Raw genomic sequence first — 15,000 nt, 5'->3', positions numbered from 1 at the left:
GGGAAAATTAAAGCAGCACAAATTGGAAGAGGCATGCTGTTTTGATTAATGATTCCAGAAGGGAATAGCAGCACGTTTAAAAGGCAACCACAGATCAGATTTGTCCTTCGGCTAAAATAAATTTCTGATGCCTCAAAATTTCTGCTGCTGTTTAGCAGCCTGGCAGTCAACCAGCAGATATTCAGCAGTGAACGTGGCTGAATTTAAACACCGTCGAAAAGGTAGCCCTTTACAAAGGGATACAAAGGTCGTCAGAATTGTTTTGCACCAATATTTTAGAATGTCTTGCATACGTTGCAACTTTGATGGAATAATGGAGAGGCTGATGAAGTTCACAGTCAACGTAAAATCTATTTTAAAATCAAACTATTCATGCAACCATCAGATGTGCATCGAGAAAAGTTCTTTGTGCAATAAAGACGTGAATTTGGAGCAAGCATAGGCCATTTGGCCAAGGTCCAGCTTACTCAGCTATTCAATTTGATCATGCATGATATGTTTGTGTTTTGATTCTCATACTCCCATTTTCTGCTGAACTGTTCATTCTCCTACCTACACGAATCTACCTACCTGCACCTTAAAAGTATTTCATGACTTGGCCTCGATTCACTTGAGTTTGAAAGTTCCAAAAGTTGCACGACAACTCAATTTTTTTTGTCACCTGTCCTAAAAAGGGTGACCGTTAATTTGTCTTTTAAACCAGTGCCTTCTAAATGTGAGACAACAAGGTGTAGGGCTGGATGAACACAGCAGGCCAAGCAGCATCATAGGAGCAGAGAGGCTGACGTTTCGGGCCTAGACCCTTCATCAGAAAAGGGGGAGGGGAAGGGGGTTTTGAAATAAATAGGGAGAGAGTGGGAGGTGGATAGAAGAGGGATAGAGGAGAGGATAGGTGGAGAGGAAACAAACAGGTCGAAGAGGCGGGGATGGGGCCAGTAAAGGTGAGTGTAGGTGGGGAGTTAGGGAGGGGATTGGTCAGTCCAGGGAGGATGGACAGGTCAAGGGGGTGGGATGAGGTTGGTCGGTAGGAGATGGAGGTGCGGCTTGAGGTGGGAGGAGGGGATAGGTGGCAGGAAGAACAGGTTAGGGAGGCAGGGACGAGCTGGACTGGTTTGGGATGCGGTAGGGGGAGGGGAGATTTTGAAGCTTGTGAAATCCACATTGATACCATTGGGCTGCAGGTTTCCCAAGCGGAATATGAGTTGCTGTTCCTGCAACCTTCGGGTGGCATCGTTGTGGCACTGCAGGAGGCCCAGGATGGACATGTCGTCTGAGGAATGGGAGGGGGAGTTGAAATGGTTCGCGACTGGGAGGTGCAGTTGTTTATTGCGAACCGAGCGTAGGTGTTCTGCAAAGCGGTCCCTGAGTCTCCGCTTGGTTTCCCCGATATAGAGGAAGCCACACCGGGTACAGCGGATGCAGTATACCACATTGGCAGATGTGGACTTGTCCTCATGAACCTTTTGAAACATATTTCCTGAACTGTTCAGATTGGTTTCTTTAAAACAAAATTGTGGTATTCATTCACTGTGACAATGTGGAGAATGGCCAGGTATTCTGAATTCCATTTTGTTGATGGTTCTTATTGCAGGTGAGCCTTCTTGCTCTTGGGGTGATGCTTCCCATTTATTATACACAGATACATGTTTACAGTCAGCATCCAAGTGGTGGTTTTTTTAGTGTTTTGGCAATAAAGAGATGGTGGTATTTTTGACCATGTTAATTTAGCCAGCTGCTGAATGGTGGATAAACAAACCAAGTAAGGCAGAGAATTGGAGAAGCGTATGCATAATGTGAAAATGGCACTTTGAAGAGTATGTGCTGGTGTGTCTCTTGTCCACCAATTGCATGGCTTGGGAAGAAGTAGTAGTGGTGGGCTGCCCATTGACATCGATCATTCTGAAGCCATCAATTCAAAACCACAAACTGACCATATTCAGACCCACCAGACATTTTGTTTGGTGCTTCTTTGACAACATCACTTGTGTCTTTGTCAAGTGAAAAAAAATCTACATAGAAACCTTCAAATATATAAAGTCAAGGCAAGAATAATTCCATATATCAAGCCGACACCTGCGGAAAAATGAACAGAATTAGCATTTCAAATTTTTTGTCAAATAGGACCACGTAAGAGATGTTTTAAGCAAACTGACACAGGCATGGTGGTAGGGTGAGCACTGAAGGAATGGCCTAGATAGGATAACACAGTGTGGAGCTGGAGGAACACAGTAGGCCAGGCAGCATCAGAGGAGCAGGAAAGTTGACATTTCGGGTTGGACCCTTCTTCAGAAAAGACCCATTTCTGAAGAAAGGTCCAGACCTGAAACGTCAACTTTTCCTGCTCCTCTGATGCTGCCTGGCCTGCAGTGTTCCTCCAGCTCCACTCTGTGTTATCTCTGACTCCAGCATCTGCAGTTCTTACTAGGTCTGGATTGGATGGTGTATTTTGTCATGTGGAGTATTTTCAATAATTCCAAGACTTCTAGTTGTGAAATACCCCAGATGTACTTTAACATTTTTACAGGTATGAGAACACACTGTACATGAGCTTCCTTCTGTGCAACTTTGAGATTTTCTGATCACAGGCATGTATGCCACTTCCTTCTATGACAAAACTATTACAGTTAATCCTTTATGGTTCTTACTTCAATAGAGTCCTTTATACTACAGGTAAGAGACAAGAGCTATTAAATGGCATAAAGGCTGCTGTTGCCAGACAAAAGCAGTGGTAAATGGTCTAAATAAAGAACTAACAGATATGCCTACAGGGTCATTAAATGGTAGCACAGAATCAATACTCGCATTCACTGGTTGTGAAAATAGGGCACAGGTTATGATCTGAAATTATGGAATGCAGTGTTGAGTCTGGAAGGCTTCAAGTGCTGAATCAAAATTGAAATGCTATTTGTTAATCTTTTCTTGAACTTTACTGCAACACTTTGAGGCCAAGGACAAGAGTGGGAGATAGTATAAAATGCCAAGAGTTGAGGACTGGGGCCCCACTTGTGGTGGAAGATGTGTTCTGCAAGACCATCATCCACTTTGTATCTGATCTCCCTAGTGCAGAAGGGACTGCATCCTGTACTGCAAATGCAGTGTACTAAATTGAAAGCATTACAAAAATCCAACCAAGTAGCTGCTTCACCTGGAAGGAGTGTCTGGGGTCTTGAAGAAAGGAAATGGAACAACTTCACTTTCAGTCCTCCTCCTATGCTGGCATGGAAAAGTGCTTTGCAATTAATAGGGAATGCAGGATTCCACATTAGCGTGTTAAGCTTTCCCACCATTTTTTCTGTTTGAGAGTGAACTGGCCTTTATTGATTTTGTTGGATGAAGACTGCACAGCCCTGCAAGAGTGTATTTGTACTAGAAGAAGCAGATTCAAGGCAATGTTTAACAGGCATTTAAACAGTCATGAACAGGCAGAAAATAGAGGGATACAGACCACATGCTGGCAATTAGAATTGGTTTGGAATAGCCTCATGGTTTGGCACAAACATGGGTGAGCCAAAGGGCCTGTTCCTATGCTGTGCGGCTCTACGTACTCATCATTTCTGTTAACTCATTTCTTTTCATCATGTGCCATGGTATCTCAAAAGTCTGCTTCAATGTATGGAAAGGTAAATTTGATATCTGCAGCAAGATGCTGAGTATATGCACTTCATCCACAATCACTGAGTAAAACTCCTGAAATCCCCACTTCATAATTATATCTTGAAGTGACAGAGATCCCTGTTGTGTTTTTCTTCTGAATGGTTAAGACTTGTATTCTTCATCATGCCTTATCAAGTCAGCCAGATGTTTCAATGGCATTTCATAACATAACCTTACTTTGAAGTACGGTGGCAAACATGACAGCAATAAGCTGAACGGCCAGTGACTGAGTTTGCAAGTTGAACAAATAAATACTAGCCGGGACACGGAGGGAAGGAGTATGCTTTGTGTGCCGTCTCAAAATTTTCTGAATGCTGTAAATACTAGGGTGGGAGGGAACGAGACAAGGAAATACATTCAGAAAACAGGTTGACAAGTGAAAAAAAAAGCTTAACAAGTTAAAATCTGTGCCATATAAAAAAATCAAACTGATTATAAAAGTGCTCGTATTTGCATTTGAAAGAACAAACTTTTGCTGATTATTCTTATTTATGTAGTTTCCATATCATGACTTGAAAACTGGGCTAGTTATAATTTAGCTGGGTGGTGAATGAGGGGCAAATTATCAGTCAGACCGAGTGCATCAATTTTGTAAAGGTCCTCAGAATTCTGTCTCTAAATATAGCATGGTCTTTGGTAGGGCATAGATGCTTGCAGAAGTTCACTTTATAAACTGTCAGTCCTTGTAGGATACACCCAGTGAGTGCATCACTATTTACAGGGGAGGCCGCTGACAGTGCATCACTGTTTGCGCACTGTCCCAGGGAACACACCAACATTGGTTGAATGTCCCTGGGAGATTCAGTTTTTGTAAGGACTCATGGGAGTTCTTAACATTTACAGAGCAGAGCAGTGCCTAGATTGAAATTAGTATGTGCTGTACATTTGGATGTCTTGCAACACAGTCTGAACAGTGCTTGTCTAATCAGCTGAGGCACAAGAGCATAATCCCTTTAGCTAGACTAAACTTTATTTTAAAGCACTCAACGCAGGAGGAATGTTTGAGCTATGTCTTTGATCAGCTAGTTTGTTCCCACTCCATTTTTTTTCTGTGTGATAACTGTGTAATTAAAACTTCACCTTAGCCTCAGTCTATCCAATGGATGCCTCCCAGCCAGTAAAAACAGGCTCCTGAACATGATTAGGAGTCACATCTCATTGAATTGAAATGGAGAGGTTGTGCCTTCTGAATAAATAAATTCACTGTCCATCGTATCACAAGCATTTACAAATTCTGATGAGGCGGTCTGTTTTGGGTGTCTGAAAATAAACCAAATTATCACATATAAATACAATAATGCTTTGAATGTTGTAAAAAAATACCTGAAAGTGCATCGTGGAAATCTCATCAGATTGAGCCACTTGTGGAGATATTAGGATAGTTGACAAAGAAGTTGGTTTTCAGCTGTGTTTTAAACAAGAGGACCATGAGGGATGACAGGATGATGAATATTCACTGTTTTCATGGCCGGAGGGAAGAGGAGAAATGCTATGGAAAACCATATTTTCTTGTTTCATGTTTACATTCTGTTTGTTCCAAACATTGACATGCTTGTTGGATTCAAAATGAGCATAGCTGATCCCATGATTTGAGTCGCCAGAAACTTCTGAACCCCTGCATTAAATCGACATTCCAGAAGAAAAAAGTGACGAGGATTTGGAGATGAGCTACCTACTTGCAGCCAGCAAAAGGACAGTGAAGACAGCAGTAAAAGGAAAAGAGAAAAAGGAGTAAAATTAAACAATACCTTGCTGTTTCATCACTATAAATGGGGAAAGAAAAGCAAAATCAACTTAAATTAAGAGACAACAAGGTGCAGAGCTGGATGAACACAGCGGGCCAAGCAGCATCATAGGAGCAGGAAGGCTGACGTTTCGGGCCTAGTCCCTTCATCAGAAATGATCGTCCCCAATGGACTACAGTCCACATTCAGGCCTTCCCAATTTGGGCCCAACCGTGACAATATCTACATTCATAGCATTGAGATCCTTCAGAAGTGTTTTTCCCTGCGACTCCTGAAACAGCATTTCTGATGAAGGGTCTAGGCCCGAAACGTCAGCCTTCCTGCTCCTATGATGCTGCTTGGCCTGCTGTGTTCATCCAGCTCTGCACCTTGTTGTCTCGGATTCTCCAGCATCTGCTGTTCCTACTATCTCTGATTCAATTTAAATTAACCCCTGTTCCCCTTTGTCAGAGACACTACACGTACTGACGTTAAGCAAAGCATGATTCAGTTTGGTATTTCCTACAATTCAGGCACACACAATGTGTTGTAACAAAAACGTTGTTTGAGCAAGAGAAACATTTGCAAATCAGACAGTACTCCCAAAGCCAGCAGGGTAACAGGTACTTTGGAACACCGTCCATGAAATGCCACTCCAACTCACACACAATTCTGACTGAGAAATTGAAGATTACAAGACATTGACCCACTTTTGCTCCTTTCAGCCCATCAGGTCACCATTCAGTGAAATTGTGGCTCATTTGATAATCCTTCACTCTTGCTGACTAATACGTGGGCATCCCATACTGTTAGTAATATTGATGTCCCTTCACCAGAGTGCATTGAATCAAGAGACAGTGCACTACCACCTCCTACCCGAAAAACTAGTGGGAATGAGCATCAAAATGCTAGTTGTTCCACACAAACAGCTTAAAGAACTGCCGTTTTCTGAGCCTCCAGTGGTTCAGAAAACTTGCAAGTTTTGATCATGCTCTGCCACTTATTTTTACTTTATGTAGCTGCTACTTTTACCATAACTTAGATATCACAAATGTGCTGAGAACATCAAAATATTCTGTGACATTCACTGCATAAATGGCATTGGATGTGTTGGCAGAAGATTATGAAAATACAGCATTTCAACAACGGATAGGTCGTTTGTCAGAAGCAAATCCTTCAACAGAACTGACAACTGAGTCTTTGCTGAGAACAACCAATGCTGAAAACTTCTCAGAAGTCCTTGAAAAGGAACTTTATTTTAAGCAAGTACCTCATATCTCCAGTATTTGCAGGTTGTGTTTCCCCACACCCTAGCCTGCACATACCTGCTTCAGCACAGACAGGCATTGGTTGATCAACGGCCTTGCCTTCACTCAAAGTAGGCTGATTACCATGGAAAATCAGTCACTGTCAGCAGGTTTGGGCTCATTTTAACATGTTTATACAAGTGATCCAAGTGCAGTCGTCTTCTGACAGAGCTGGTGTACTGGACTACATTGCAGTCTGACAAATAACATACTAAGCAAAGTTACAAAGGCTTTCTATGCTCCAAGCTGAGCTGAGTGACTAGACTTGACATTGCAACACAGCTGGTGTTTTCCTGGAAATTGAGACACCTTGGTTTTTGTTACTTCAACCAATACAGTGAATAACCCAAACACAAATTAACTCTGTCAGTCCCGATACATGCACGCAGAAACTCTTCTTTTAAAATCCAAAAAAAAAGCATCAAACAGGAATGTCTTGATGGAATGACAAGTGATGAATCACACCATTAAAAGATGTCAATGAATCCAACCATTCTGCTCAACTTCTCATTTTAGGGAATTGGATTCTTCTCCCTCACAGAATCCCTGCTGAGTACAGCATGATGGATTCTATATTGCACAATATGTTCCTCCATGGAATTAAATTCCCCATTCATGAGGGGCTCCTGTGCTGGCTGGATTTGGATAGATCTGTGATTCACAATCAAAGTATTTCATCTTTTTGCAGACTATCAACAATGACTGACACAAGAAAAATCCGGGGAATTTCTCACCCAGGTGGTCACGCTGGGTTCAAATTTTTGTACCATTTAAATCATAGTTACTGCATAGCGTACAGGACGGCCAAGGACATGATAGAATTCTGCTTGCAGTGCAGTTTACATGAAGTATACTTAATTCTAAAACGAGGGTCTTAAATCTCACAAAAGAAAACTAGGAAATTATGAGGAGCTAATTAGCTCTGTTGCATTTGACAAAACACACTCAAGATTTCAGAGTCAAGAGTCAATGATGAGAATTTAAACAAAAGCAATAAGGTCTACAAGAAATTTACAGTCCAGTGGGGCACAAGTGACTCAAGTAAAGAAAAATGTAAAATCAACCATGGTTCAAGACTTTAAACGTTTGCATTAAATGAAAGGAAATGGCTTATAAAGGGTGCCAGAAAAATTCAAGGATTGGGAAGAATTTGGTCCTCCTTTACTGGGTTTAAGGAAACTGATCAAGATATGCGATCAATTTTCATGACAATTAACATTGGTGAAGTACAACTAGTGGATGCTCTGTGTTTATCATTTTTGAAAGTTGTTTTTGATTAAGTTCCGTACAGGGGATTTGTAAATACATTTTAATGACATATTTTCCATTTGGCATGCAACAATCAATTGGGAATACATAAATGATTTGGAAATGAGACTCCAATGTCATATTCTCAAATTTGTTGATGACACCCAACTGGTTGTAAATTGAAGCTGAGGAGGATATAAGGGAGCTTCAAGAGGACTAGGACAGGCTAAGAGACTGGGCTAGTACATGGCAGATGTAATATAAATGCGAGGTTGTTCATTTTGATCAAAAACACAAATGCAGAATATTTCTTAAAATGGTGAGAGATTTGGAAGTGCAGGAACCCAGTGGGATTTTGGAATTCTTGTTCATGAATCACAACAAGCAAGCATGCAAGTTAAGCAAGCAATAAAGAAGGTTAAAAAAAGTACGTTGTCCTTCATTTAAGTATTTGAGTACAGGAGTAAAGGCAGCTTGCTGCAGTTGTGCAGAGCCTTGGTCAGACCTTACCTTGGACTATTGTATACATTTGTCCCTTTATCCAATGAAGGATAGACTTGGCAGATAGGAAGTACAAAAAGAGAGAGAGGATAAACAAGATGAATCTCTGAAATAGTGGGATTGTCTTCATGGAGAGATTTCAGAGACTGGGTCTGTATTCCTTAAAGTTTCAAAGAATGGGGGGTGCAGACCTCATTGGAGACTGAGGGTGTGCAACAGTGTAGATTTAGATAAAATGCTTCCCATTGTTGGTGAGTCCAAAACTCGAGGGCATAAAATTACTTCCCCATTGGAGATTAAGACTATGGTAAAGAGGAATTTCTTCACTGAGGGTAATGAATCCTCGGAATTCTCTAACCCAAAGGGCTGTGAGAACTCCATTATTGAGCACGTTCTGGATAAATCAATAGATTGCAGTCAACTAAATGATATTAGAAGGATATTAAGATAGTGTGAGGCAATGGCATTGAGGATAGTTGGTCAACCATGACCTAACTGAATGGTGAAGTAGTCTCAGTGTTTAATGCCTACTCCCGCTCCTGTGTTCTATTCTGTCCAATCTTTCAATCCTGGGTTTTGCACCATTAACAATTCAAATGAGAGCCACTCCGTGCTCTTTCTTCAATTTTTTTTTGGTAAACAGCTCATTAACCGTTTGCCTTCTGAAAATTATGATTGAATATGCGTCCATAATCACTGAGGCAGCGCATTCCACATCCTAATCATTCATTGGGAGAAAGAAAGAATTTGTCCTCACGTGGGAGATGGTCTTCCCACAACGGTCAGGTCCAGCTGGGCCATCAAATAATTCAGCAAATCTGTGCCCATTGCACGGGTGGCAGGCAGCTCAAAATGTTGAAAAGTTTGTATTGTGATTGTGTAATGTGCAGAATTTGTCGCAGCGAAGAAAGTTCAAACAAGTTGTTTTCTTGAAATATCTTCGTGTTCTAACAAAATTTCACCGTTGTCTTCTCACTCAGCAGGGACAGGTAAAGGAGATAGCCAGCCTGAATCCATGCCGTTGGGGACCCTGCCACGCTTCCAAGTTGAACCAGAGGATTCATACATCGTGAAGAGCAACCCCATTAAGCTGCGCTGCAAAGCGATGCCTGCCATGCAGATCTTCTTCAAGTGCAATGGAGACTGGGTCCATCAGAAAGAACACGTGCTTGAGGAACACGTGGATGAGTACACAGGTAATGCAACTTTCTGTGTGTCTCCTGGTTTTAGCAGAGATCACATTAGACAGCGGATTTTAATGTTTAGGAATATTTCTTCTTCGTCATTTCTCATTCTCTACTAGACTTTTCCGTCTCTGCTTTTTTCATACTACTGTGCTGTCATTTAGCCCTATCTACTGGCGCCAACAGCCAATCAACATGGCATTTGTCTTCATCAAAAAAAACTTTATTTTCCATTCAATGTCTCAAGGATATCTTTGCTCCTGGAACCCTTCTTCACCTTTCCCACCAGTCTTTTATCTTGCCCATTCCTCAGTTCAATGTTTGACACCATACTATCCAGCCCTCTTCCTCTTCCTCTTCCACCGTTGAGCTGAAGTGAATTTTTTTCATTCATGGGATGAGGACAACGCTGACCAGGCAGCACTTATTGCCCATCCCTAATTGCCCAGAGGGCAGTTCAGAGTCAACCGCATTGCTGTGGGTCTGGAGTCACATGTAGGCCAGACCGGGTAAGGACGGCAGTTTCCTTCCCTAAAGGGCGTCAGTGAACCAGATGGGTTTTTCTGACAATCGATAATGGATTCGCGGTCATCGTTAGACTGTTAATTCCAGATATTTATTGAATTCAAATTGCACCATCTGCCATGGTAGGATTTGAACCCAGGTCCCCAGAACATTATCTGGGTCTCTGGATTAACAGTCCAGCGATATTACCACTAGGCCGCTGCCTCCCCCAAATCTCTTTGTTCTGCCCACCATTACCCATTTTGACAACCATTCATTACCATTGACCACTCTACATCAGGAAGAGACCAGCAGCAGCCTCTTCACTGTTTTTTTTCCCCCTCCGACTCAAATCGAACTGAAAGATCCCTCTACTGTTTAGAGCTGAAAAGTTAACAAAGTAAACCTTCCTCAACACTATCCACAACACTCCCAGCATGGGGTTAGATGGAGTAAAGCTGCCACTACATCGTTTCCATCAAACACCCCGAGGAAAGGAACAGTACAGGGTTAGATATAGAGTAAAACTCTCTCTAATCTTAAACAGCAAGTAATTGCCCTTCTATACTGTCCCCAAACATTACAAAGGACAGTGACAGCATGGAACCAGATACAGAGCAAACTGTCTCTTCACTATCCCCACCAAACACCCACTGGGACAGGGACAAAACAGGGCCCTCAGTTGACATTGACCGAGACACTCAGAACCCAAGAAACCTAAAAAAATTTGCATAACACAGTGTGGAGCTGGAGGAACACAGCAGGCCAGGCATCATCAGAGGAGCGGGAAAGCTGACGTTTCGGGTCAGGACCCTTTTTCATTTCTGAAGGGTTCCGACCAGACACGTCAGCTTTCCGGCTCCTCTGATGATGCCTGGCCTGCTGTGTTCCTCCAGCTCCACACTGTGTTATCTCTGACTCCAGCATCGGCAGTTCTTATTATCTCTAAAAAAATTTGCATTCTGCCTCACCAGTCAGCTCATTGTTACATCAGTTTGCAAAGTAATGCAAATTTCTGACAACTGTTTGACACTTGTAAAGATATTCAAAATCTCTAGTCTTTCAGTTGTAGCCCCTTGGAACTACACTACACAGGAACAATAAGTTGCAACTTCACCTGGTCAGGGAAACAATGAAGAGTCACTTACAGTAATTCGGACATACTTCTTAGGCCACACAGTAACTTCAATTTAGTCTGGCTCCATTAAAAATACCCAGACCTGTTACATGATGTGCAATGGTGATTTCTTTTGGCAATGTTCATTTTAGTCCTTTGAATTCGTTCCCACATCTAAACTTCATTGCAATTTTACACTTTTGAAACTGGTCTCTCAGCAATTTCCGAGCAGAGGGGCACTACATGGAAGAGCATGTCATAAATCCAGCCTAGAGCGTTTGAACCATTCTATGGAAAGCTTTCTTTTAAAAGACAGTTCCTCAGTTATGAAGGTTTCCTGCAAAATCTGCAAAGGAATCACATCATTACAAAAAAAGTATACCAATAAATGTAAAAGTTTCACTTCACTTGATTAAGGGATGGGTGGGAGGAGTATTGACAGCAAAGTTCTTCAAATTATTATAGTATGAATATCTGATCAGCACAGTTATGAATACATCCAATGGATTTGCAGCAGTACTTGATGGGCTGGCCTCCTCCTGTGCTTAGAGCTCAGGAAACTGCAGTGCAGAGGAAATCAACTTAAGTTGATGCTGACAGGAGAGCTTAGAGCATTATGAAGCAATGTGATGTGCTGAGTGTCAAAAATCTCATTAAAGGGGAACTGGAGGGACGTAAGACTTTTTTTTTATAAATCATGTTTATACTGTGATTGTATGGTGATTGTCACTGGGCTGGATGTGTAATCTGAAGGCATGCTGAGAACTTAGACAACAGCTGGGGAAGTGATATTTTCTTAAGTAATGATATTCAAAAAAAAGTAGGAGTGATCAGGAGCGATCCTTCACTGCGGCTAGGAATTAGGCTGTGGGGCCAGCTGGATGGAGATTGATTGGCAAAGTGCAGAGGTGATACTTCTAAAACAATGACCTCATTGAACATTGAACAACAAAAAAATAGATTTTGAGCATGGTTGTAATGGGTGACAATATGAATTGGGAGTCAAGAGTTTTGGATAGTCTTTCTTTTGTGGAGGAGAGAAAATGGGAAGCCAGATGGAGGAGCATGAGCACACAATCAAGTCTGGAGTGAAATGGATTAGCATTTCGAAAGGTAGATGCATAAAGATAGGACGGGGTCAGGTGTTCTTACAAACTTGGAAATAAGTTGTTTTAGACTGAAATGACAAAGGTGAGCTTTCCTTGTGACACCAATGTTTGTGAAGTGTCTAGATGGAGCCAGGGGCTAGGGGCAAAATGACAATGACTTCGACTTGCCAATATTTAGTAGGATAGTAATACCTGCTCATCCACTATTGGATGTCAGCCAGTATAAATGTACCCAAAAAGAAAAACAAACGGGAGCAGTGAAAGAATTAGGAGGTGTTGATAGGTTTAGTAAGTGGGCAAAAAAGTGGCAAATGGAGTATAATGTGGGAAATTGTGAAGCTGTTCATTTTGAAGGGAGAAAAAAAGTTAAAGTTAAATGAAGAAAAACTGCAGAAAGCTGCAACAGAAAAGAGGGACTTTAGATTACTTGTGCACAAAACAAATCTAGCGCATTAGTGGAGCTTTTCATCAGGAAGATAAAAGTTTCAAGGGGGCTGGAATATAAGCATCGGGACGTTTTACTGCAAATGGCTAGGTGCTGATGAGACCACATCTGGAGTTCTGAGATCTGTTATAGTCCCTTTATTGAAGGAAAGGTATATTTCCTGAGAAGCAATTCAAAAAAATGTTCACTTAGATGATCTCTGGTACGGAGGAATTATCTTATGAGCAAAGGCTAAACAGCTTAGGATTTGATCCATTCAAGTTTACAAAAATGGGAGGTGATCTCATTGAAACAGAGGATTCTGAAGGGGCTTAACATGACAAATGAGAGGATGTTTCTCCTCATAGGAGTCTAGGAGCAGACGGCAGTCTCAGAATAAAAGGTGTGCCAATTTAAGACTGAGATGAGGAGGAATTTTTTCTGTGAGTGTTGAGTGTCTTTGGAATTCCTTGCCACACAGAGAGCTGTGGTTGCAGAGTCCTTGATCATGTGTAAGGCTGAGATAGACAGATGCTTGATCAGCTGTTGAGTGGGGAGCAAAGTTGACACAAGGAGGTTCAGATCAGCCGTGATCCTTTCTGGATGGGGCAGCACGGTCAAAGGGCTGAATGACCCACTCCTGTTCCTCTTTCTTATTTATATTCTTATTGTTGAATTTGGGTTAGGTGAATTCTCATCAGCTTGAAAAAGGACAACAAGGCTGATTTGTGTACTACTAGAATAGGTGTGTGCACAGTTGGAAGGGGCAATGGCCTAGTGGCCTTTTATCGCTAGACTATTAACCCAGAATCTCAGCTGGACCCGGTTTGAATCCTGCCACGGCGGATGGTGGAATTTGAATTCATTAAGAAAAGAAAGATCTGGAATTAAGAAATCTACTGATGACCATGAAACTATTGTCAATTGTCAGGAAAAACCTATATGGGTTACTGGTGATCTTCAACAAGGAAATCTGCCATCCTTACCTGGTCTGGCCTAGATGCGAACCCAGACCCACAGCGAAGTGGCTGATTGTCAACTGTCCACTGAAGTGGCCTAGCAAGCCACTCAGTTCAAGGGTTGGGCAATAAATGGTGGCTAGCCGGTGATGCCCACATCCCACAAGTGATTAACACAAAAATCTTGCTTTTGCAAACAGGAGAACATTGCAGCAGTCAGAAACAGAACTGGTCACAAGTCCTGGTTTTCTATTACTAAGCTTGGAATTCAAATGCAATACATCACAGCTTATTGGGAAGTAGACAAGATGTGGAAAGCTAATTGTGAGTACATGACAAAAGAATAGGTCAGGTATGTTGCAATGTAACATGACCATGGTGGGGTCAAAGCAGAGAAAGACAACTAAGACGATGACGTGGAAAGGCAGAGGAGCAGGGGGAGGAGGAGATGAGCCAAAGGTGAACAATGAAATAGTGTATCATGTGATACTGTTCTTGCATCCAGTGTTTAATGATGATGATGCAAAGTTGTGTTCATTCATAAAAGGTGAAACGCATTAATAACCGAAGAATGAATTTGATTCTGAACTTACTAGTGCAAGGCAATGATGCACTAGCCTGAAAGAAGGGATCTTTCTTGAGGATCTTTTACATCCAACCAGTGCAAGACTAGTATACAAAGCAGACATATTTTAAGTTGTAAGACTTGACAGAATCTCCAGAGTAATGGTGATAGCTTTTGATGCGAGTTCCAAAATACTTTGCAGAGCTCTGCCAAAAAATGTGCACAGTAACTGCTGATGGGTATTTTGAATCATGGATACCTGGGGAGTGATAAGGCTGGCATTTCAAAGTTGTGTTCAAACCATAAAAGTGTTACATTCGTCTGAAAGTAGAACTTTGCATTCAAAATTGTAATCTCTCTGTCCCAGCTTGTTCTGTTTCCCCAATGGTATATATACATACACACAAATAGAAACATACACTGGCTGTCTATAGTTCATGCTAATTTTATGAAGGAGGTTGTGTGCTTTTAGATTAGAAATGAAGACGTTTTTTATTTCACCCCACCTCATTTTTCAGCAATGTTACAAATGACTTTGTGAACAGTGAACCAACTAGCAACATAATACTAACTTCATTACCAATTTCAGGAAATCAGTTCCTAGCCAGTAACATCTCACAAAAGGGCCTTAAACTGAGGGAGATAGTAGGAACTGCCGATGCTGGAGAATCTGAGACAACAAGGTGTAGAGCTGGATAAACACA

At 41.7% G+C, this 15,000-nt stretch overlaps 1 protein-coding gene across 1 annotated transcript in view; it reads left to right on the top strand.

Annotated features, from left to right (window-relative positions):
* LOC109911123 (netrin receptor UNC5D-like) overlaps positions 1-15,000 on the top strand; it is a 408,959-nt gene that overhangs the window by 238,920 nt on the left and 155,039 nt on the right. Inside the window, exon 2 of the mRNA XM_048618665.1 lies at positions 9,415-9,630. Coding sequence (XP_048474622.1) covers positions 9,415-9,630 — 216 coding nt within the window. The remainder of the gene's footprint in view (positions 1-9,414; positions 9,631-15,000) is intronic.

This window comes from Rhincodon typus, chromosome 40 (assembly GCF_021869965.1).
Source record: "Rhincodon typus isolate 14 chromosome 40, sRhiTyp1.1, whole genome shotgun sequence".
Taxonomy (NCBI): domain Eukaryota; kingdom Metazoa; phylum Chordata; class Chondrichthyes; order Orectolobiformes; family Rhincodontidae; genus Rhincodon; species Rhincodon typus.
Note: the sequence above shows the minus strand (reverse complement) of the source record. Positions and strands in the feature narration are given on the sequence as shown.